The sequence below is a fragment of the Delphinus delphis genome, chromosome 4 (genome assembly GCF_949987515.2).
Source record: "Delphinus delphis chromosome 4, mDelDel1.2, whole genome shotgun sequence".
NCBI lineage: Eukaryota > Metazoa > Chordata > Mammalia > Artiodactyla > Delphinidae > Delphinus > Delphinus delphis.
Window position 1 is genome coordinate 15,056,569 of NC_082686.1, and position 26,485 is coordinate 15,083,053.

A 26,485-nucleotide genomic window follows, 5' to 3' on the forward strand; every position below is an offset into this window, starting at 1 on the left:
TTGGGTTCTCAAAGTACAGAAGGACTTTGTACAAATTACTGACTTTCCTCCCACATATACCTCCTATTATAAATATAGCACAAAGAGCCCAGGATTGAAATCAAACCTGGGTTCAAGTACTATAACTATGCTCACATCTATAAACTGGGGATAACATTTCCTCCCCAATAGTAGATAAAGAACCTGTTACAGCAGTGGACATGTTGTAACACTCATCAAATAGTAGTTTTGATCATTATTATTATCCCTTTAAAATATGAGTTTGGTTAATATAAATCAGTGGTTCTCAGCTCTGGCTGTATGTAAGTATCACCTGGAGAGTATTGGTGTCATAGATACCAATGCCTAGAACATACGCTAGACCAAATAAATCAGAATATTTAGGGATAGGGTACAGTCATGGGTGTTTTCAAAGAGTTCTTTGGAGATACTAATGCACTCAGAAACACTGATAAAAATAATTGTTTTCTAAGCCTGATAGCTACTAGATAAATTGACAAAATAAAGTCATCTAAAAAGCCAAAAATCTGAGAAACAGGACCAAAATTATGATAACTTTATTGTGCTACAGAGATATCATGAGACCAGCAAGACCACCATTTAGTGACTACATGACTAATCTCTCCCTCCAAAGGTCACCCTCAGGCAAATTTGAGGTATAGTTTTTATTACCACCATTACCAAAGAAGCTTATTGCACAAAGATTACAGTGTATGCAACATATTCTCTGTTAAATTTCCAACTTCAAGATTCGTTCAGTTCTTTGCTGTTAAAACTTTTCTTCTACTGTAGTCTTTCTTATACCTCATATTTCCACCAATTTCCCTTGGATATTGCAGAGAGTTTATTCTTTGGGTTCATGTAATCCTCCAAAAGCTCCACTCTCTCCTATTTGCCACGTTGCCTATTTCATTCTGCTAGGGGAAATCTTTTTTTTCCTGCTCTGTTGTCAGCAAACTGTACTCCTTAAATAGCATAATCTCTTCTGCTGTGCACCTGGATGATGCCATGTGGCTCTTCTAGTAGGATTATCTTCTGAAGCTAAACTAAACCCCATTGGGCTCCACTCCATTTATTAATATCTATTAGTATCAGCTTCCCTTCTTCTTCTGACCATACCTCTGGAGAGAAGCTTATAAAGGAATTAAGACTGAAAGATACTCTCAAATAGTGCAGCTATTCCATTCACCTACACTGTGTGGAATACTCTTTGCTTTCCTTTGATTTCACTTGGAGGCATTAGGAAAGTGGCCTGGGTTTGTAAATGGCATAGCACTATCTTCGAATGGAAGGAAAACCCTAGACTCTTTGTGAGTAGCTGTATCTGTGTACATGCATGTGGTTAGTATATGGACATGAATGGAGGGGCACAAGGAAATTTAGAAAGTTTTCAACTTCAAACAAGTCATTTTTCCTCTTGATACATGCTCTTGATATCAAAACACCAAAATTGTTCAATCTCATAGGCCATAATCCCAGAAAGATGAGCAAATGTGGAGTGTTGGTTTCATATTGCTGCTGTAACAAATTATCACAAATGTAGTGGCTTAAACAATAAAAATTTACTCTTTTACAATTCTGGAGGTCAGAAGTCTAAAATCAAGCTGTTGACGGGGCTATTTTCCTTCTGGAGGGTTCAGGGAATATCTAATTCCTTGTCTTTTCCAGCTTCTAGAAGCTGTCCTCATTCCTTGGCTTGTGGTCCCACATCACATTGCCTTTCATTCCCTCTGTTTCCATCTTCACATCACCTCTCTGCCTTCTGACCATCTGCTTCCATCTTATAAGAACCCTTGTGATTACACTGGGCTCACCTGGATAATCCAGAGTAATTTCCCATAAACTAAGATCCTTAACTTATTCACATCTGCAAAGTTCTTTTGCCATGTAAAGTAACATATTAGCAGATTCTGGAAATTAGGATGTGGACATTTTTAAGGGGCCATTATTCATCCTACTCCATAAGGATATGGGTAGTTTTCTACATGTCAGGGTTTTCAGGGATCCAGTGCTATTTTTCCATACACTCCACTGTTACCTTTGTAGATATGTTACAGTCATTCAGTGTTGTACGAGTGTCTTTTTTTGCATCAATAAAGATTGATCTAAAGGCCTAATTTACCTAGCTTGTTCTACTGGTGACAACCATTAAAAACTATGTTGCCAAAGGAGCATTCTGCTCAGAGGATAGTGCAGTTGCAGCCTAAAGTACCACAGTTGGCAGGTGAGAAAAATCTACACCCTAGAGCTCAAACTTTCTTCTTAAAACTGCTTCTCTGAGACTTGATATTATTCAACTGGTTTCCTGAAGATTTATTTTATGCTGAAATAACTTATTTCTATCTTGAGGTAAAAACATTATTTTAGCCACATTGTATGTCACATATTTGGAAGTTGTTCACTTGAAATTATTGACTAGAAATCATGTCTGATGGTTTAGAATTTATCCTGATACTGAGAAGGCTATAAAAGGAGCAATACACTTTAGGTTAGTCAATATAAACTTCTAATACACCTATTTTTCAATGGAAAGATGCAGTAATAAAAACCCTTATAAATATTATAAGAATCCCTCAAAAATGCTTAGGAGCACTCCAGGTTCCATTTCAAGTTTCTGCTACGATGATAGCAGCATTATGCCAATTATTTGTGATGTATGAATTGCTTTTAGCAATGGATGCTGAGAGTTTGTGGAGAATTGCTGTCTCCATAGCTCTGCATTGCCTTCAGGAAAATGATCCTGTTGAAATGTGACATAGGCCTCTTTATACCAGGACATGTTATGGCAAGATTTTTCTCAGAGGCTTTCCAAGTGTCTTATAGACCAACTCTCTCACCAACCATAGGAATTAGACTCCACAAACTCTCTTCATCTAGACTTGGACGAGGGTTCTCAAGACAAACTAAAATATGGTCTTTGTGATGCTCAGGCTGTATGTGATACATTTACTCATCTAAATCCAAAAGACCGTCTTTGCAAAGAACAACAGAGCTCGACCAGGAAGAATCAATACTACTGTGAACAAGGCCATGAGAGTTCTATTGTAAAAGTCCAGAGAACAGCTGGGCAAATGTGGAGCCATGATAGTTAATGAACAACAGTGCTTCAGAGAACCTTGATAACAGTGGGGTCATTAGAGTTGTCCTTCCAAGAGTCAACTGTCAATGAGTTCTTTTTTTTTTTTAGCATGCTTATTAGAGTATAATTGCTTTACAATGGTGTGTTAGTTTCTGCTGTACAACAAAGTGAATCAGCTATATGTATACATATATCTCCATATCCCCTCCTTCTAGCGTCTCCCTCCCACCCTCCCTATCCCACCCCTCTAGGTGGTCACAAAGCACCGAGCTGATCTCCCTGTGCTATGCAGCTGCTCCCCATTAGCTATCTATTTTACATTTGATAGTGTATATATGTCCATGCCACTCTCTCACTTCGTCCCATCTTCCCCTTCCCCCTCCCTGTGTCCTCAAGTCCATTCTCAAAACTGAGTTATTTGTAGTGAGGTGGATGGACCTAGAGTCTGTCATACAGAGTGAAGTAAGTCAGAAGGAGAAAAACAAATACCATATGCTAACACATATATATGGAATCTAAAAAAAAAAAAAATGGTTCTGATGAACCTAGGGGGCAGGACAGGAGTAAAGATGCCAATGAGTTTTATTCTGCTTTCTGATGATTCATTTTGACTACAAAAGAAAGAAAACAGTAATTATTTTCTAGCCACTGAAACAATAGAATAGTCTGTGGCATTTCCATAATAGCATAATACAGAGAAAGCCTTCACGTAGGTGTCAGCCTCTCTTCCCTTCACTCGTTTAAGGATTGTGTTATCTAGATAGAAAGGAATGTCATACGTATGCAGAGTATGTAGGACTTTCAGTATTTTGGTATTGTTCTCTGTATTAGCCAGGGTTCTCCAGAGAAACAGAACCCATAGGAAATATATATGAAGAGATTTATTATGAAGAATTGATTCACTTAACTATGGAGGCTGAGAAGGCCCACAGTCTGCCATTTGCAAGCTAGAGACCCAGAAATGCTGTGGTGTAATTACAGTCTGAAACTATAGGCTTGAAAATCAGAAGAGTCAGTGGTGAAAATCTCAGTCAAAGGGCAGGAGAACGCCAAAGTCCCAGCTTAGGCAGTCAGGCAGGAAGGAAAAGGGGTGAATTCCTTCTTCCTCTGCCTCTTTATTCTAATCAAGCTCTCAGTGGATTGGATGATGCCCACCATATTGGGAAGAGTCATCTGCTCTCTCAAAAGCTTATTTCATCTGGAAACAGCCTCACAGACACATCCATAAATAACGTTTAATCTGGGCACCCCTCGGCCCAGTAAAGTTGACATGTAAAATGAACCACCATCATCTACAAGAACTTTTGAGTTCTTATCATTGATTCTTCAAGGACATAGAATATGATTAACTATGAATGGTATTTTGTTAGAGGCCTTTTTATTACCCTAACCCAACCCAGCTATATCAGATCTGAATACTTCATCTCTCTTTATGGAAAAAAAAATATTCCGCTTCTCCCAACCATGATAATTTATTCATGTTATATCTTTATTATACAAAGAACTGAAGCAGCCTAGAAAAATACATTTGAAAAAAGTCATAAATATTTTTTAAGAAAGGGACAGAGTTGGTACCAAGGGAAAAGTTAAAGAAAAACATAAAGCTGAATGGCATTAGCACGTAGAATATATATCCTATGTTCCTGAGTAGTTGCTAATGGAGGACCCACAATTTTGACCCTAAAGTCTCTAGTAATCAAAAGAAAGTCATGACATACCTTGAAGTATTCATAAAACAGACAATTGTATTTATTCAGAAAAACAAAACAAAAACAAAAAAATGGCTTGTCTGGCACTGATAATCATGGTAGTCACTTGTCAGGGTGAGTGAGATCTCTGGAGGGTGACATATGTCAGTATCTTTCCTACTTCCTTGGCCAAAACCAGTGCATGGCTCCACCCAAGCACAAGGGGCCAGGAAATACAATCACATCACATTGGAAAATTGGAAATGGCACTAATGAAGTCCACGCTATGGGTCTTCCAAAATCAAGAAGACTAATAGGTATTAAATACATCCCTACTATAGATATAAAATGTTATTGAAAGGGCTAGGTTTTTACAGTCTATCAATCTATGTCAATAATAAGGTTTCAAGTGGATATTTAGTAAGAATAATTCTGTTAGGAAACAACCATTATTAAAGTATTGGTGGAAGCAATTAAGGGGAACGTGCCATCAGTACAAATAGTATTGACAGCCACATTTATTACTTATTAGTGTGTGTGATGTGATGTGTTTTGCACCATTAAAAATGATTTAAATAGAGCCAAAACTAGTTCCTAGTAATACTGTCTTGGTAAAGTGTACACTGCCTAAGTCAGTGCCTCCTGGTCAATCCAGCAAAATACAGTAAAAAAAATTCAAACAAGGTAGTGTTTGTTAATAAAAAGTCAGTTTTGCAAAGAACCATTTAAAAATCCCCATATCATGATTACACTATTTGAAAAACTGACATTTATCTTGATATGACATTTTCGTAAACCGTTAATGACTTTTAGCTGAAATACCAACATGCAGAGAGAATCGTGGTGTGAATGTTATAAAGTATAAAGTATACTACCATTTGACAGCAGAGCAGCCAATCCCAACCAGTCTACAAACCATTATAAAGAGCTTTGGTGCTCTTGGCTTTATTTCTATCTAAAAATTTCTCATTCACCCATGTCCTAGAGAGTCCATAAAATTGACAGCTCAGTGATCCATGACTATACTTTTTTCTTAATTTTCATTTCTAGGAAATTCAAGGGAAGAACCAGGAAGCACTGACCCAGGCACTAGGTAGGAAAGTCAAGAAGGGGTACTTTTCTAGTATATCAAATAAAAAGTGTATCTGGAAGTCCCAAGGATTCTTTCTGCTACAAAAGCAGGTCCATTAGTTATTTATTCACTGCATCTGCATGACTCTTTTCTAACATTAAGTAACAGACATATCAAATGAATATTTGCTTCCAGAAATTATAAATAATAATAATTAGTTGAATGGTTGCTTAAAAAAAAAAGCCTATACTCTCAAATGGTGATCAAATGCCCCCACAATAAAGTTTAAAAAGAAAAATTAGCCCATGTGAAAAGCTGGAAACTCAGGTGCCTTTGTGTTTTTTCAGCAACAATATTTTAAACCCCAGTGTCCAGGTCTATATCTTGACATAAAACTTTCCAGTTCCCTTTTAAGAGATAGTCTTGCCTGCAATTATACTAACAACCTAAATGAAAAATTGAATTCCTGACTGACCTCAGCAGGTTAGCTCTTTATGCTCCAGTGATATAAGAGACCAGCTAATAAGAGCTCACCACGCATGATTTTCAATGTTATTGATGGCCCTAAAGCAATCCTACCCTTTTAAAAATCCTTTTGTGCACCTGGTCTTGTTATCACCATAGGAATGACTTACATACTGTGGGCTTATGATTCATAGAGAGAGTTTCCTGTCATTTTTCTTGCCTTCATGACATTACAATTTCACCAAATATTCCTCTGGTTTCCATGTTAGCAGAGAGGGCATAAGAAGTGTCAGATCTGTGCTCATGTATGTTACATGCCATCTCCAAATACCCTCTCCATTTTTTATCCCCTTTCATGTAAAATCATTCTAGTTTACATATCTTAGACACCTTATAAGAACTTCAATAACTTGTGTTGCTTTTCTGAAGAATCTTTTCAATCCATCTTTTCAACTGAAGTTATGAAAGTCCTTGTTCCTTAATGCAAATGGACATGTTTTCCATAAAGCAGTGATTATCAGCCACTGCTGTGAAATACAGAAGCTCCACTCTCAGAAATTCTAATTCTGGATGTCTCTGGGATGGAGCCTAAGAATATCTGATTTTAAAACCTCCAGAGGGGATTTTCATTTGCATCCAGAATATATCAGAGTTGTGGGGGAACTGTCTTGAAAGTTTCATTTCTGAGTCTTCTGCATTCATTTCTATGCAAATACCAAAAATACAGCACTTAAACAGTCCTTTGTGACCTGCACCAAGGAAGGTGATACTCTTGATTTAAAAGATTGATGACAATATCTTATCTCCAAAGCATTTGCAACTGTTTCTTCTCAGTGGACACCATTTTCAGGAATCCAAAAGTAAGATCACAGTTTTAAGAAACTATCTCTACCTAGAACCCCTGTCCTTTCTGTCTACCTCCTTCTTGCCCCTCCCCACCAAATAAAGACAATATACACAGGATGTTTGGAACTGTCAGGGTCCCAATTAGGTAACAGACTCAGAATTAAGAGGCAGCAAGACTTGGTATAAAAATAGTCCCCATCCTTCTATCTATAAACAATCCTCTCTTCCCCTACTCACTCTATGGGATAAGATGGAAAAGGGGTAGAGAGAAGGGTTTCCGAGATATACATATTTATAAATCCTCATTCAAATATATCTACATATCAGTATTGCCAATTTAACATTTAATGAGTTTTACTCTGAGGCATTATGATAAGTACTAAAGCTAAGGAGATCAATAAAATATATATCTAAGCATAGGATTACTCAGAAACCCAGGGAGTAGGAAAGGCAAAACTCTCTGCCATTATGGACAACTCCAGATATAAAATTTGTTGAGCATAAACTATTTTTAAATTTGATCGTCAGATCAATTACTTCCATGAAGGTCAAACATAGCATACTGAAAGTGCATTGGATGGAGGTCAGTGGCCTGGATCCTAGCTCCACATCAATAATTGGTTTGTCTCAGGTTTCTGATCTACTTGGTCTATGGATTTCCAAAGCCCCTTCCTATTCTATGCCTCCAAGCTATTGCAGTCAACCTACTAATTATCTATTTCTTATTATAATTCTGTTTCTGATTCTTCTCTTATTTCTCTTTTGCAGATCCTGTTCATGGGCATGATGACTGAGTACTATCATTACTTTTTCACAACCCTGGTAAGCATATCTGGTGGAAATGTATTCCACACTATAAAAAAAATCTTCAGTTATTTTTAAGTCAGCCCCACCAGTGTCAAGGCAAGTTATTGTCATGGAGATTTGTTTTACTTTCCTAAGAACCCTCTAAATCCAGAAATGCTGAACAGCAGGTGTCTTCCTTCCTTTCTTTCTTTCTTTCATTCTTTCTTTCCCTTTCTTTCCTTGTTTCTTTCTTTCTTCTTTATTTCCTTCCTTCCTTCCTTCTTTCCTTCCTTCCCTTTTTCTTTCTTTCTTTCTTTCTTTCTTTCTTTCTTTCTTTCTTTCTTTCTTTCTTTCTTTCTTTCTTTCTTTTCTTTCTTTCTTTTTCCTTTCTTAACTAGCATCAATGCAAGTGCACCCAGAAAGGAATTCAAATCAAGCTTTCATTAAATAGAAACTGCCAAAGTACAAACTATTAATAAAGAAGAATCATCTACATGAGGGCACACTGAAGTGTATCTTGGCATTCTTTGATCTGACGTGATTTCCCCACCTGTGTCCAGTGGATAGCTGGATTAGCCAAGGTTCACCTGTCAGGTGTTTTGAAGACCGTCAAGATAAAGAGCTTGGGAGATGCTTTCCACGTTGAACATTTTTCATCATAAGAAAAATCATGGCTCTAAGCTGGAGAAATTCAAAAGAAACTATACAACTTTAAATTTTGACAGATTATCAGATCAAGGAGAATGATTCAGGCAGTTAACAAATCAAAATGATGTGATAGTTCTCGCCACACACACACACACACACACACACAACACACCTCTCCCAACACATACACTCCACTCTTTTACGTGAGAAGAAAATACAGAGCCAACCTCCGTTTCTAACCTATAAAAGTGTGTCGACTAAAATCTACCCAGATTTTGGGAGATTCAGTAAGAGTATCATTTTACCAAATAAAACTGGCAAGGCAGGCTAGTACGTTAGGGAAATCAAAGAATTTGGAACAAGGATCAGGCAGCTACCATACACATACTTCTAGAAGTAGTAAATTCAACTCCTAACTCAAGTATTTCTAAGAGCATGAAGGGTTGCAGAGGATGCCATGAGACAAATGCTTTGGGGCAGTTGTCAAAATTATCACTGCTCCTGAGCTTGGAGCTAGGGAGTGGGATGCAGGGCAGAAATTCCTGAACTAAAGTTTCCGTGGTCTTCCCTCCTTCATTGACATCCTGATCAGGTCCTCTGTCAGAACAGTTGAGGGAGACCCTGAGAACTGGAAAGTATCTTACTCTGATCACAAATATGGTCCTTTCCCCATCACCATGAACACATAGGTCTTACTCAAGGTGAGATTGCCATCTGCCTTAGAACTTCCTATCCTTCCCAGGTGTACACACCAGTTGAGTTAGCTTCACTGAAGTTTGAGAAAAATATAAACAAAGAAACCTAAGAAGGTTGGTCTTCAATGGAAGAACAAACCAGTTGCCCTCACACTCTTTCTTTCCTCAACCTCCACTAACAAGGGGATGTTGAAAATTGGGCCTCAAATTTTCCATATTGTATATTGCATAGAAACAATTTGGAAACCAAGCTAATTTTGCACATGCTTAATGTATCCATTTTAGCACATTGTATTTTTGTACTTTTGAATTAATAAGGGATTCAATATGCATCCTGGAAGTTTCTGTCTGAACCCCCTGTATCTTGAGTAACTTACCTTCTATTCATTGAGTGTGCTAAAGGAATCATTCTTCCTTGGGTCTTATTCTTTAAATTTGCTTATTTAAGCAATTTCCTTTGGTTTTATCTGCATTCTGCCATGCTTTGCTTTTATATTCCTACCACTCTTGCTCATGAGTATTAATGAAACTTAAAGAAAAAATTAGTTAATGCAAGGGAAATAAATATAACAATTTAAAAGGCAGTATACTTTTTCTTACATGAGCGAGTTCAGAGGTGCATTCTTATAGTTCTACAGTCTAATCCAAAGTTATCTTGGGAAGAACTAGTGATGTAGAAAAGAGTTATTCAAAATAATAAATCTATATGCATCTTCTGCACATATAAATCATGGAGTGTTTCTGAAGCTACTTCTCTTTAGTAACCACTATCATCAGAAATAATGTACTGTTTTGTATTGTTCTTTCATAAAGCAGTTACATTGGTAAGTAACTTTTATGGAAGTTTTTCTCTTTTATTAACTGTTAAATGCTATTTTGAAAGTTTGGTTTATTCATAAATGTGAGATATTTTAATGATATGTTTTAGTGTCTAACATTTCTTTACAGGAAAAAGTTGAAATAATCACTTAAGTCTATTTTAAATATGAGTCAACATAAACTTCTGGTTTACACTCAGCTTCACCTGTAATGGAAAATACTAGAGTGGGTTCAAGTTTTTTCCCTGCATCATTATCTAAAAGGGAACAAATACTACTGTTAAGATACATCAACACAACCATAGGCTCCAGTTTATTCTCTGAAGAGAACACTTTGGTTCTTATTCTAAGCTTGCGAAAATGCTAACTCTTTCTACTTTTATCATTTTTAATATTGCTCAGGACTTATTTGCCCCAGGCATTCTTTATGCTCTCATTATATGGGACATAGGTTATTTTCAGTGAGCAAGGGAATGTTTTTTTTTTCTTTTTTCTTTTTTGCTGAGAGTTATCTTTCCATCAAATGTATATGCAAGTTCCAAACTTCACCTCCTTTGCAAGATTCAAGGCAGCCTGGGGCAGCAAGTTTTGAGGGAGAAGGGTGGTACTACCACTGACAAGTGAATCATTCTCAGACCAGTCACATCACAACTCAGAACCACAGTTTCCTCATCTAGAAAATAAAAGCAGTGAATCAAATGGACACAAAGATCCCTTTCAATTCCCCAAAGACTATATCCTAGGAACAGAATTCTCTAGCTTCTCAGAATGTCACATCCTGTTCCCAAGGGCATACTAATTATTGGCAGCTAAATTCTTGTTCTTGGTTTATACCAACTTTAACGGTATTGCAAAAAAAAAAAAAAAAAAAGAAAAAAGGATGAAAATGAAAACTAATTACTTAGAGTTTGTCAGGCAGCATGCAAGTGAAAAACAAGAGGAAATGTTCTTTTATAGAACCAGTGTGATGATGGCTGCCATTCTTGTTTTAATCATTTGTTGCTTCTACAATCATTAGTTCTCTTTTGCCTAAAGAGCACAGAAAATGTTAACTCTTTCTACTTTTATCATTTTTAATACTGTGCAGGACTTATTTGCTTTAGATCTGGAACTCTATAGGTACAGTGGTGTAAATATGACCGGGTTTCGGCTGCTTAATGTTGACAATCCTCACGTGTCATCCATCATTGAGAAGTGGTCCATGGAGAGACTGCAGGCCCCACCCAGACCTGGGACTGGCCTTTTGGATGGCATGATGACAGTAAGTAGTTTTAAAATAAAATCATTTGAGATGATGTTTGATTTCCTTAGAGGTTAGGTTAAGAATCTCATATGCTTGGGCTTCCCTGGTGGTGCAGTGGTTGAGAGTCCACCTGCCGATGCAGGGGACACGGGTTCGTGCCCCAGTCCGGGAAGATCCCACATGCCGCGGAGCGGCTGTGCCCGTGAGCCATGACCGCTGAGCCTGCGCGTCCGGAGCCTGTGCTCCGCAACGGGAGAGGCCACAACAGTGAGAGGCCCGCGTACCGAAAAAAAAAAAAAAAAAAAAAGAATCTCATATGCTTTTCATAGTGAGAGGAAAAGTGTTATAACCTGTGCCTTGACTTGTATGAGAAGAGGAGGAAACATTTTATGTACAGTAAGTTCCCTACATATGAACGAGTTCCCTTCCAAGAGCACGTTCGTAAGTCCAATTTGTTCGTAAGTCCAACAAAGTTTGCCTTGGTACCCAGCTAACACAATAGGCTATATAATACTGTACTATAATAGATTTATAATACTTTTCACAGAAATAATACATAGAAAACAAACAAACACAAAAAATAAAGGAAACATTTTTAATCTTACAGTACAGTACCTTGAAAAGTACAGTAGTACAGTCCAACAGCTGGCATACAGAGGCTGGCATCAAGTGAACAGGCAAGAAGAGTTACTGACTGGAGATGGGAGAGGAGGTGGGAGATGGTAGAGCTGACAGATCATCAGCAATAGGAGACGGAGGGAAAACTGCAATTTCACTCATGCCTGAAGTTGATGAAACACACATTTGAATCTTTGAAAGTTCACAACTTGAAGGTTCATATATAGGGACTACTATTTTGAAAGCCTGTGCATGGCTACTATCAAAAACTGCTATTTTCAGCTTCCTGAGAGTAATGGCCTCAGATAAAAAAGTTAACAGGAGTAGCCACCACTATCAGCCAAATGGAGACAAAGCATAAACAAAAGCAAGGGTAAGTGGGGAGAGGGTTGCCCCTGGGAAAGTGACCTTGGGAAGGAGAGAGGGAAAGAGAGGAGCAAGCTGCCTATAAAGGTTCTGCAGAACCAGCTTGCCTTCCTCACTTCTGCTACATCTCAGCAAGCAGAAGTGCATGTGGAAAAATCTGGATTTCCATAGAGTTGGTGTGTTCACATTCTTCCCGTCCTGGGTACATGGAGGTACACCTCTGCAGACACTGACAGTGCTTTATACCAGCCATATGTCGCTCTCGAAGCAGATGCCAAGCCTGCCTCCTAAGGAGAGACAGGTACTCTGCTGAACAGATAAATTGCAAACTGTCTCGTCAGAGAGCTTCTCACTAACATCATTTGTCTCTTGTTGTCAAATGCACTTCTCTAATGAAGCTCCCTGTGTGATGGAAGAAAATTGCAGGAAAAAAAAAAAAAAGATTTCTGTGCCGGAACAGTGTCATCCAAAGGAAAAGATATTGGGAATGTGGGCAGGTAATAGCATTTCAAATTGACATAGTATTTCATTCTCTGTTCCCATCATCAGGAGAAACACTATTGCTTTTAAGATGCAATTTACTGGTAACTGAAAGGTATCATCGCACATAGAAATAAACTTGAGATTTCTCTTCTTTTTCTACCTTCTTTAAATGAGGTACAAATGACAAAAAAGAATAAATGAATAAATGAAGTGGTTCTGGAGGATCCCATGTTCAAGGTCTCTGTTTTTTTAAACCTGAAATAACTCAAAATACACAAAGAGATCTGAAAGATAATGATAGAAAGCATTTTGGTACAAATGAGTCTTAAGATGATTTGAAACATTGCTTTGAATAAGAGTAAGTAGAGAATACCCAGGGAAATAGTAGACTTCTGAAAAGGAAGAAGAAAAGCTAAAGAAAGAGAGAGAAAAGGAGGGAGAGGGAGCGAGTGAGCGAGAGAGAAAGAGGTGCTAATTTTGGGGGGGGTTTCCTGCTGGATTTATAATTCCAGTGTGTTCAAATATGATTCAAAATCTTCTGCCCATACCCCAACCCCACCTCCCAAACAAGATATCTATCACAGGATGAGGTTTTTACCTATGCTTGGTATGTACGTCTAAAAGAGTTATAGTTTGGAGCTATATTAACACAGATTGTGGATTTGCAACAAACATCAAATATTCATCACAAGTATGGCTTAATGTAGCAAAGAAGTGCCTGTTCCCTTCAGTTATACTGAGCTGACACAACAGTTTGTACATATTGACTGAGATGAGGCAAACCACTGAATGAGGGAGATAGAGCCATTCCATTCTCACCCAATCAGGCCCAGCGGTCCTGTGGACACGAAGCATGGCAGAGCCAAGTTCCCAGTGGATGAGAGATCCCATTCAGTCTAGAGTTTCTCATTGTCTTTTCATCTAACCAGAGGGGTCTCTGTTATTATTGCTGTTATTGTTATTATAATAAACTATAAAAAGGAAATGGGGATTTATTAGGACAGAAGACGGTGGCTCACCAGGTTGCTCTAAAATTGGGTACAGTAGCTATATTAGGGCATGACATTATTAGTCGAAAACAGTGGTAGCACTCAGCTGCCCACTAGTAGTCGGATCCCATCATCATTTCAAGATAGAGCCTTGAAATTGATCCTGTGAAGCATAGTGTTGACCTTTATTTATCCAAAGAGTCCATTTTGCAGTTCACTGTTTCCTTTTGGCTTCTAGTAGAGGTGGCTAATTTGGGGATATAGAAACAGAGTCACAGAAAGGTTAAAGGACAAGTATAAGGGCATCCAACGGACTGATCATTGAGTCAAGAGAGCACACCTCAAGTCCCCAAGCCCGGGCCCACTGCTAACAGGTCTTTGTTCTCAAATTGCCTCTGTACTCAAACTCTTTCTTTTCTACCTTAAAGTTAAAAAGTCCTTTGCTTTCAATTCCACTGGGCCTATATATCTCAGGTCCAGCATTCCATTCATTTTTGCACCTCCAGGATTTGCTGCTTCCATCGCCTAGAACCTTCCCTTCTTCAGGTTTGCTCAAATGCTACCTCACCGGAGAGCCCTTCTATGAACCTGCTACCTAATATAGTAGTCCCCTTCCTGTTATTCCCCCTCCCCTAACCTGCTTTACCTTTCTTTGTAGCCCTTATGACAATACGTCATATTTATATTTGTTCATTGTCATCCCCTATAACAACATAAACTCCATGAAGCTGGAGATTTTGTCTTTTCGTGTTCTGCTCTATTCCCAGCACTAGGAAAGGGCTGGCACAGAGCAGATCTTCAATAAATATGTATTTAATACAGGAATTAATGTGCTAAATAAATATGAATTGAGGTCTACTAAGACTCAAGATATTAAATGAAAAATATTCATGTAGGCCAGAAATAATACTGCAAAAGTTCAAAGAGAGCGTCTATAAATGAGAAATGGACATGATTAGTAAATAGATTATTCTAAAGTAATAATATTATTTGAAAAATTAGCCATAGACTAACCACCATTAATATTTAAGTAATACCCTACTATAATGGAATTTCTTTCTCCTAAATCACACGCATTATCCCACCATTCTCCAAAGTGAATTTCCCTGTAGCCCTTTATAGTCATATTTTTCTGTGTGCCGCATACATACACAGATGCACATACGAATATATAATATAGGAATTTTTCTAACTTATGTATTTTTACTTTCCACCTGCTTATCTATTTTCCTCTTCAAAGTTTTAACTATTAAGAATTTCTTAGAACGTCATACACTAAAAATATCCTCAAAGAATAGTATTATGTCAAAACACATCCAAATCTGAAAATAAGAAGAAGTAGGCCATGTCTAAGCCCCAAAATTTTGACTTCAGATTTAAGAAACATAAATTTAATTAGAGAAAAAATATTGACTTTAAAAGACAGGGTTACGGGCTTCCCTGGTGGCTCAGTGGTTGAGAGTCCACCTGCCGATACAGGGGACAAGGGTTCATGCCCCAGTCTGGGAAGATCCCACATGCAGCGGAGCAGCTGGGCCCGTGAGCCATGGCCGTTGAGCCTGCGCATCCAGAGCCTGTACTCCGCAACGGGAGAGGCCACAACAGTGAGAGGCCTGCGTACCGCAAAAAAAAAAAACCAAAAACAGGGTTAAAATTGAGTTAAGAAGACTGTTACCGAGTCAATAGAGTTCAAAAATAGTGAAACTCATTATTTGAAAACATCTTGAGATATTAAAAAAAGTGTTTTATCAACCAAAATGTTAATTAACTTTCTTGAAGTTTAGAGTGATTTTGTAAAATCTACTTCATTCCTTTTCTCTATGTTTAAATTTCTCTCAGCATTTGGGCTAATTTGATCTATTGGCTTTTGAGGATAGACTAGAGTAATTGAGTGGCCCATTCTCAGATGGAGTCTTCTCTGATTTTGAACCTAAAATTGTGTATGATTCAATACTGCAGTCATGGGAACAGCAAAACATCGATGTCATCTGCCTTCCCAGTTCTTCAAATGCACTCACGATGAGTAGTTAAGTCAGTACCCTTATCTTACATCTAAGTCTTTCCTATAATGATCCACAGAGAAGACCACTTTGAGTGTCCAACTTTAGTGTCCACTCTGAGTGTCCACTGTTACCCTTGTGATGAAAGACAATAGGCAGTGAGATTCAGTAGAAAAAGCAAGATCTTTCCAGATAAGGAAAACCTAGTTTTTAGTCTTTGCTATATCCCTGAATAACTAAATAACCTAAATTATTTAGTCTTTCTGAACCTCCTAGCTCATCTGTAAATCTCTATCATAATACTTTACAGATATCAGATAACATATATAAAGCCTTTAGGACATAGAATTGAATTTACTTGATGATACCTGCTGTTCTGCCAATTTGTAGTCAATCAAAGAAGAACAAAAGACATTCTGAAATACAGAGGCAGAATTATTATTCTGTCTTATTGAAGCCAGAATCCATTTATTTACAAGAGACACATTCCTCAGTTTGCACATATAGCCCAAGGTGGCTTATTCCCTGGGACATATGTGACCTTGTATGACCAGTAGCATCACTCAGGCCTGTTTTCCAACTCCACATATAGTTCTCTTTCCTCTATTCCTGTCTTTCTCAAAAGCTGGCAAATACTCATTGAGGCTCACAATATGCCAACTTCTGGGTCAGTCCTCACTGGACATGTCAGAACTGCAGTCCTAATTACTGAATTTCTAGACTGTGAGTACATGGTGATATCTTTGCTACCTTCTACAATGTGTTTCTAAACCCCAACTCTCTCTTGAGTTGCTCTCCCCTACTTTCTGCGTGCTCACCACCTCTCCTAGCACTTTCATTCCCTCAGAAGCATCCACACCCACCAGCTTTTGCTACCTAGCAGGGCTCATGTAGGCAAAACACTAGTCCTCCCACCCTTATCAGAATCCTCATCAGTTCAAGAGGCATGTCTCAGAAAAGAGGGAAACCAGCTAATTCATACTGAGGCAAATTTCTGTTAGCTCTATGCTGTGGGTGAGATATTTGCATTGTAATAGAGGAAAATGTTAACACCATGAAAGAAAGGAAATGAGGGGGATGAGGTATTATTTTAAAGTATTTCCCTCCTAGAGAACTGACTTGTCTATCCATATCAGGTTAGTGAGAACGTTTCTAAATTTGGAAAGAAAATGGGAAATCTATACTTTTTGCTCATTTGCTTTCCAAAGACTAGGTCTCCCTATCTCCTCTAGCTTTCTCCAACAACAGTTACATACCAGGCAGGCAGAAAAATGTGAAGACTCCATAGGGCCATATCATGTTTTTAGTCCTCATCCTTAAGGTGACGTAGCATCTCATTGTTTTGTATTGGGGTCTCCAAGGCCACATTCAGATTTGATGATTTGCTAGGACTCACAGAAATCAGAAGAGATGTTATACTCACAGTTACAGTTTATTACAGTAAAAGGATACAAATTAAAATCAGCAAAGGAAAAAGTCACAAAGGACCAAGTCCAGAAGAAACCATGCATGAGCTTCTAGTGGTCCTCTCCCACAACAGTTGCATTGACAGTGCTTTATTCTCACAGCAAAGATGTGTGACAACATTATGAAGTGTTGCCAACAGGGAAGCTCATCTGAGCCTTGGTGTCCAGGGATTTTATGTGGGGGGAGGAGGGTCAGTCACATAGGCATAGAGCACCTACACAGCTGACTTTAGTTGGTCTCCAGCCACTCCAGAGGTCAAACTGATATGGCATGGTCCAGAGCCCCAAGTGAACAAAAACAGGCATTCACCATAAATCACACCGTTAGCATAAACTATTTGCATTACCCAAGACCCCAGGGATACAACGATACTCTGATCAGGCAGGATATTTTAAGGAGGTAATCTCCCAGAAGCCAGTCAAAGGTCAATCCTTTCTTCGGAATGTGCAGAGATTGAACATCCTGAGCCCTCTGAGTTAATCCTTTATTGCACATCATTGTAATAACCAAAACATTATGCATTGGCAAGAAGCTCACTTTCAATATGCCTGTTTCATGATACACGTTGTTGCAAAAAGGTTCTCTTACAGGCGTTGAGCACTGTGGTCTCTTCCAGGCTTTAGATGCAAATAAAATGTGAACACAAACATATTTGAAACACAAGCCAGTTTTTTTTTTTACATTTACATAAAAAGGCTTGAGAGTTGCTGTAAGCAGGCCTCCAGCATAAAACTGAAAAGAGGAGGAAATTCAGTGGTAGTTCATTTGTGCTATAAAATACTTAAATATCTCCTCAATTTAAGAAAACACTTTATGACAAGGGGAAGCATAGTTTAAGAATAAATGTTTTTTTTTTCCTTGAATTTGGAAAGCACTGGTCAGGCCTATAGTTTTGAACCTTGTTATTACCTGGCCCAGTGTAGAGACAACCTTGACAAAGAAAGTTAAAATCCTAGTCTCTACGTTAAGTTTATGAAAAAGTTAAGATCATTGGAATTCCTCTCCTCACACTTCTCTATCAAATCAATCAGCCAGTTATTGAATATATATACAAAAGTGTTTCAAAAAGGCATATTGCACTGCTAAAAAGGTCCAGGTCCCCATAGCTTAGTGGTTAAGAGCATGAGCTCTGAAATCTAAACTTTCATCCTGAGATGGAATCTTCATTCCTTGCTTTACTGGCTACATAACTTTAGGCAAGTTATTAAAGTTGTTTCCTATATCTCCAAGCCTCAATTTCTCTGTCTGTAAAATGGGGACAATACCTACATCAAAGGTTTAACTTCAGTAATTAAAGGAGACAACTTGTAAAATGCTTATAGTGCCTGGCATGTAGTTAATCATCAATGGATATTGACCACTGTTGACTTATTATTATAATCATTAAATCATCAGACAAATAGTTGGTTTAGAAGCAGTTCAGCTTTGTGGTTGAGAACATAAACTCTAACACCAACTTCCTGCATTTGAATCTTGGCTTTCCCACCACTAGTTTGGGGGCAACATTTAACCTTGTCAATTCTTCATCCGTAAAGGAGTAGAAGTCATGGTGAAGATTAAATGTTTTCAAAATATTTGAAATAGCACCTGACATATGAGTGCTCACTAAATGCCAGCTACCATGATAGATTACATTTTTAACAGTCTCATTCTGTCAATAGATTAGCCTTAGACTAGTCACTTAATTTCCCTTTCTGATCTATAAAATGGATTATATCAGTCTTGAACTGACATGACCAGAATATTTTTAAGCTTTAACAATTATCACCATCACAACTTCTATATATCACTCATATTAAGTATGAGTGAAGCAATTAATCTTAGAAATACATCATAAAACCTTGGGATTATACAGTTTTCACAAAAGTGTATTTTATTTTAAGCATGAAATAATATTAATTCCTTCAGCAAACATTTATTAAACAACTTTTATGTGCCAAGAACTGTGCTAGTCACTAAAAAATGAAGTTGAGCACTTTTATCAAGAAAGAGATGTAAAAACAATAACTATAAGTATAGTATATGGAAAATGCAGTGATAGAGATTGCACAGGATAATAAGTATTCAAAGTAGAGATATTTTCTGGACTCAAAGATTAATAGAATGCAAGATGTAGTTCCCCTTATTTTCTCTTTCTACCTCCATCAAGACATGTTCAATAAATGATGAATAAATATATGTTGAATAACTCAACTGATTTTGGAAAACTGCATGATAGTCTTCATTATAAGACCTAGATTCTTGGTTTAACTACCCAATTACTGGCTATATGTATGACCTTACACAAATCAATATACTGTCTGGAGGTCAATTTCCTACATAATAAATAGTTTAATCCATCTATTCTGCTTATTTTGTGGGGTTGTTGAGAATTTCAAATGAGCTAATATATTTGAAGTTGCTATGAAAATCCTCAAGTAAAATATGAAGGTATTATAAGATTTTATCCTTAAAGAAAACCACAGGGCAGTATATTTTATAAAATGCTGAGAGCATTATGTGAAATTTTGCAAATGAGAGAAATTTCATGAGGAGTTGAAGAATATGTCCAGCTCCCCAAAGGAATGACTACTTATAATCTCTATCAGGAAAGTAAGTGCTAACAAGAGTACATATTTTCTGAGGAAGTTCCACATGTCTGTTCTTCAGAAGGTCTCTTCAAATCTGCCATTGAATTTCACTCTATGACTACAACCTTCTTGACTCTGGTAAATGGAAGTGTCCTAACATGAGTATCCTTATCTGAAAATCACATGTTAATTTTACTCACAATACTTTCTTTCTACCAAATATAAACAAGTAAATAGACTGATAGATAGGTAAATACTGAGAAACAGAATCCAATATTGAACCTCTAACTCAATGTAGTTGATCTTAACACTGGGCTTACCATAAGACATTCCAAAAATATTTGTTCCCTGAGTCAAGTCTTTTGTGGCTGATCAAAGTTCCGTTTCTTTTTTTCTTTTTAAGAACTTAAAACAGAACAGAGCCATGACTACAATTTTTTCTGGCATTTGAGATATTATTTTAGAGAAAAATAAGTATTGGAGAATGACAGGTGTTCAGCTGGAGAATAAATGGCTGCTGAGTTCAGAAAAATAGAAGATAAGGAAGCAGGCAGAGTGATTACGCAGGTAAAGGAAGCTAAGCAAAGATGAAATTGAAGATGTGGTGTGTGTCTTCCTCCACAGACTGAAGCGGCTCTGATGTATGATGCTGTGTACATTGTGGCCATTGCCTCCCACCGGGCTTCCCAGCTGACTGTCAGCTCCCTACAGTGCCATCGACACAAGCCATGGCGCCTTGGACCCAGATTTATGAACCTGATCAAAGAGGCAAGTGATGCTTGTTCACAGTTAAGTTCTTCCTTTGGCTTAGTGCTTCTGGACTTGTCCAAGTGGTGAGGTCCTTCCCATTTGGCTCTGTTGGCATTATGTCTATAAGAGATGAGAAGGCATCATCAACCAGTCTGCTGGGAATTCACTGTTAAAAGTTTGTCTAGAAGAACTGTCAGGAACTTTCCAGTGTGATGCTGAGAAGCTTTAAAAAACTACCAGATCATAACATTCACCACCCTTCATTTCAACTATAACCCCAGCTTCTGCTGGCCCTCCACACATGTTCAAAAATAGCTCGCAGGTGCTTATTCTATGGCCTGTTGAGTCAAGGGGTAGGTTGGTCCATCTCTGAAGAGTATCAGAGATAATTCCCATGTTGTCAGCCTCTAGTGCCTCTAGTCCCAGTGGTTTCCTAAGTCTTGGGTTCTACAGGACTGAACAGAAGGACCTCTTTGTTCTAACGATATACTGATTATTTCTCCATTTGTCAGCTAACTGGAAAAGTCTGGTACCTTTCAAAACCTACCACATGTACTAAAGGATTTTCAAGAGTACATTGTTTGGGAAAGAAAAGAATTCTCACTGCTATTTCAGGGCAATAGCCCTGAAATCTTGGGCACCCATTCCTTTCCTCTAAGGCTACTTGACATCCCTTCACCAGACCCTGTTCTAAGATCCTGAGATGCCTTATAGACATGTATTCTTGGATTATCTTTGACCCCAACACACATTTCAGAGTGTGTCTGGACTTGACAAGATGAAATAAGGTACTTGAGGGCAGCCGGGCCTGACTGAGGATACACCATACGCTGTGATGCTGTTCTAATGTTTTCTCTATGGGATGCAGAGATTTACCTCTCAAGTGAAGAGTATCTTTATTCCTTTCTGTACTGGAGTAGGATGGGGTGAGACAAAGCCATAAAAGAGAAGAGTGGCAGGGAACATAGTGCAAGAGAAGAATGCCCAACCAAGAGCAAGGGAGAAATCTAAAGAAAGTTACCTACTTAGGTCTTTATCTCTGCTAGTCTCTTCAGCACCTACAGACCCCTCTTCAGGCTCTTCAATCTACTTCCTCATTGAAGGCTGGCTCTGATCCGTAAGGGTCAGGACCAGAGAGACAGGCAGTATGAAGGTTAATACTACCCAGGCTCCAAACCAAGGTTATTTACAAGGCTGGGACTGAAGTATGGCTAACAGCAAAGAAGTGCCTTGGGCACACAATTTAAGGAGGCACTTATTCTCAAGCTTGAACCCTGCATTTCCAAGAGACTGAGAGAGAGTGCTTCCTTAAATTATGTGCCCTGGGTCCCTCTCTTACCTCATCCTATTCCTGGCATTGTTATTTGGGTTTAAATTCCAGCTCCACCAACACTATGAGCAATGTAACCTGGATAAGTTACTAAAACTCCTTGTGTCTCAGTTTTCTCACCTGTAAAATAGGAATAAAATCTTCTATCTCACAGCATTATTGTGAGGATAAAGAATAAAGTTAATACTTGTGAAGAGCAGTGCAGCAACGTAGTAAGAATCTGAAACATTAGCTATTCTCTTACCATTGGAATGCACCACTCATAACAGCTCTTGTTCAGTTCTACTGAGGATGATGCCAGGAATTTAAAACTGGCAACAGAAACAACAACAGAGAAATCACAAATAGGCATAAAATGACCCGTTCGGACAACTACATACATCTGACATACTGTGCCTAATAGGAAAACATCACACAGCCTCTCCTCTCCCTGCAGCGATCATAGTTATGTCCTGAATCACCATCCTGATCACCTTGATCTTTAACAAGAAAACAGCTGGATTCCTTTTATCTCATACCAGTGCAAGGAGAGGCATGAGACAACATGAAAGCTTGGGATCAAACACTCTGGAACACCCTAAGCACCTTTTTTCTTGTACTTAAGTTGCATAAGAAGGTGAAATTACCAAGTGATCTTTAGATACGTTTAAAGAAATAATGAGCTCTAAGATGAGGGACCACATTGAAAGCATTTGACATTCAGTTACTCCAAAAAACAGATTCCCCATTCTCAGGCTCCACAGCTGGGGGTAGAAGGGGAGGTGCATTAGAAACCTTGTGTTCATCTTTTCTTTTGTCTCCTGAGTCACGATGCCTTATACTGCCTTTGGCAGGGTGTAGGCATCTGCAGAGAAAACGGGAAAACTGGTTAACCAGGAGTAATGCCCCAGCCTGTTGAAAGACTGGCACTGAGGGAATTCTGAGACAAACTAAAACATGCAGAAGTGAGAAAATGCAGATATTTCTTTCAGTGAGTACCTAATACAACAAAACTTTGAAGCTAACAGGTTTTATTAGGAAACATGAAATAAAGCACTTGGTCCTAAAACTTCCCCTGGTTCTTTCTTTTAGTAACTATCGTTTTCTAAATGATTTCCAAAACTATAATCAGAAATAATGTAAATAAGCAAGTCAGCAGATTGAATTTATGGGGTGAAGATCAAATTCGTCACAGGAGGTAAGACTGAATTTACGGGATGAAGATCAAATTCGTCACAGGAGGTAAACTTCCTGAGCAGAGAGGTATTTGTGTGTGCACTAACCCCTGATAATTCCACACATCATTTAGAATCAGTAAGCCTTTCAGACAGATCTCTCAGGCTACCTACTTTTCAGCGTTTTTAGGCTGACCAGAAAGAGAGAAAGACTTAAAGAATATTTCAAACATGATAGGGTGTGTTATAGTGTTATCTCTCTGGGCATTTGCTAAGCAAATACATATTAAGAAATTATAAATTCCCATTCAACAAGAATTACTGGGACTCCATTATATAAGTAATATTAACTTGGTGCTCTAGGGGATATTTCCCCAAAATTACAAGATGTGGTTTCTACTGTCTACTAATATAAATTCTATGTAGTGGAGGAATAGCAGGCTTCATCTGAAGATTTCATTTGAACCCACACTCTTCAGCAGGATATGCAAGGTCCCTAGTGATCTGGTTCCTGACCTCCTGTGCCATCTCTCTCATCTCCTGCCTTAATCCCAGCACTTGCTGAACCTATTGTGGCTCCATGAACTTGTCATATGCTCCTTCCAAATTCTCTTGCCTCTGATTGAAGTGCCTCCCCTGGGTCATCCTTTATGACCCAATTCAAGCACTAGCCCCCGTCTGCTGGCCCTGACTCACAAATTCAGGCTCCTCTCCTTTATTACATCTGTTGTTAGACCATGGTATTTGATTGCATGTCTGTCTCCAAGCTGTGCTTTTCTAGTCTCGATTCCCTAGTCCTTGCACAATGCTGAAGGTAGAATGATCACCCGATACATAGATGCCAAACAAGTAGATGAATGGATAAGTGAATGAGTGAACAGCAAAGGAACTGAAGACCATATACAATCTATGAGCAAGTATTATAGCTCAAACTCCCCGTATATGAATATCATACTCAGACACAATTCAATAAGGCAGAAACAAGGGCCTGGGCTAGACTCGTCTACTGGGGTCCTAGGTTCTAGTGGGAGAGTAAGGCAGGGGTCCTAGGAATAGACCAGCCTATTTAACTGTGAACTGAGAGTGTAGACCCTGAGATTTAATCAGTTTGCTCTCTGTGTAAACCTAATCATTTAGCCTCTTTTTTTTTCTCAGTTCCCTCTTCTATAAATTGGGGATAAAATACCTACTTCACATGTCTGTAAGGATTATATTTAATATATGTACAGCCTAGCAAAATGTCTGGCTTACAGTGATTGCTCAAGAAAGGGTAGCTACCATTAAATGGAAGGTCCTTGTTAAAATGTATCTCATATAAGGTGGTGGTCAGGAAGAAATGAGGCAACACGTATAAAACTTTAAGTGTACTGCCTAGCATATGTAAGCAGTGCATTCTTGCTGTTGTTATTTGACAGCATCACTGTTATTATTGAGCCTAAGATGAAGTAGCAGTGCTTATAAAAAGAAGGACAGGACCTGGCAGTGGAAAATCAGTCGTTCAATGGAGACAGTCATGCAGCATACAAGCGGCCAAATGCAGTGATGCCAGGGATGGAGGGAGCTTTCAATCATCAAACACACACGACTGTTCAGGAGGGACCCAAAGACATTAGGTAACAATCAGCCATGCTGAGGTAATAGAAAACCCTGGCAAACGACATCTCAGGTCAGTCCGGGAAATGATAGCTGAATGTGGGGTGAAGAAGCTGAAACACTTCTTGTTTGTAGCCAGAGTTACTCTGGACCCAGAGTAAGTTCAAGCTGGCCGTGGGGAAATCAGTGGGAATAGCTGGTAAAGGAGCAAATAGCACATCAGAGCATCTGGGAGGAAGAGAGTCTGAAATCACAGGTGTTGGGAAGAGCAGTAAATGGTGGGTACGTCAAAATGAATCAGATTTTAGGTTAAATCAGGGGTTCTTAACTATTTTCTGGGTTACAGACCCTATATTAAAACTGATTTAAACCATGTACCTGTTATTCCCACAAAAAGATTTGTTTGCAATCTCAGGGGCCTTACAAACATGCTGGTCTCCTTGAAACTCATGTTATACACACACAATGGAATATTACTCAGCCACATAAGAGAATGAAATAATGCCATTTGCAGCAACTTGGATGGATCTAGAGGTTATCATACTAAGTAAGTCAGAAAGAGAAAAACAAATACTGTATGATATCACTTATATGTAAAATCTAAAATATGACACAAATAAACATATCTATGAAACAGAAACAGACTGACAAATACAGAGAACAGATTTGTGGTTGCCAAGGGCGAGAAGAGTGGGAGAGTGAAGGATCGGAAGTTTGGGATTAGCAGATGCAAACTATTACATATGGGATGGATACGCAACAAGGTCCTACTGTATAGCAACAGGGAACTATATTCAATATCCTGTGATAAACCATAATGGAAAAGAATATGAAAAAATATATGAAATATATATATGTATAACTGAATCACTTTGCTGTACAACAGAAATTAACACAACATTGTAAGTCAACTATACGTCAATGAAATGAAAAAAAAAGTGTCTGAACTGAGTATTTAAGGCAGAATTTGGTTAAAATCATGTTCCAGTTTGGTGACCAGCAAAAATATAAATGAAACATAAGGAGTTCTGATGGGCTCAGATGGAGTGGTCCCACGTGGAAGTGGCGAGAAATGAGTTTACATAAATATGGAAAGGCAATTGGTTTCCACCTGAGAAATTCTGCTGAGAATTTCTAATTTTATTGATGATTTATAAAGAAGTCACTGTTCTTCAGGCAGAAACAAAATGATATTTTAGACAGTTTATATTCGTAGCTATGTGTAAGTTTGATTGAAACAGAAAAACCCACAATGATTATTGAGGAATTGTGGACATCTTTGTTCAGAAGTAATCATCACTCATAAAGAGCTAAAAGGGAAAAAAATGTTCAAGAGAAATAAACAAATGTTTCTTGAATTAGCCTTAATTTCTCTCCAAAATTTAGACCAAAATGAACTTAGGTCTAAATTCATTCATTTTCTTCCCTGTTGGAAAACTCCATCTGGATGTCCTGCTGCCACCCACATATCAACAAATTCCCAAATAGAACCCATCAGTTTTATCTATTAAAATTATTATCACTACTGTAGGCCCAATGTCAATGAATGATGATGTAACCAGTATATCAAACAAACACAACTAGTGGGACAACAAACAGTTTATTTTGTTCCTACTGCCCATTTAAAATTATTTAGTGAAAATTGCATAGAGACTATGATTTTTTGTTTACTAAGGTAATGGCAGTCCTAGAGGTTCTTTAAGTTGAACTTCAACTTATGAATTAGACTATGTAGTCTAAGACATTAATCAAAAGTGCAACTTGATATAACATCATATTTCTCCTCTCCCTGAGCTCTGCTGGAAGACTCTAGGGAAATGGAGGG

General features: G+C 38.2%; 1 protein-coding gene across 8 annotated transcripts in view; it reads left to right on the plus strand.

Annotated features, from left to right (window-relative positions):
• GRIK1 (glutamate ionotropic receptor kainate type subunit 1) overlaps nt 1-26,485 on the plus strand; it is a 423,802-nt gene that overhangs the window by 284,871 nt on the left and 112,446 nt on the right. For all 8 annotated transcript variants that reach the window (XM_060010398.1, XM_060010401.1, XM_060010399.1 and 5 more), the window contains 3 exons: nt 7,919-7,972; nt 11,185-11,358; nt 20,458-20,601. In XM_060010398.1, the coding sequence (XP_059866381.1) occupies nt 7,919-7,972; nt 11,185-11,358; nt 20,458-20,601 (372 nt within the window). The remainder of the gene's footprint in view (nt 1-7,918; nt 7,973-11,184; nt 11,359-20,457; nt 20,602-26,485) is intronic.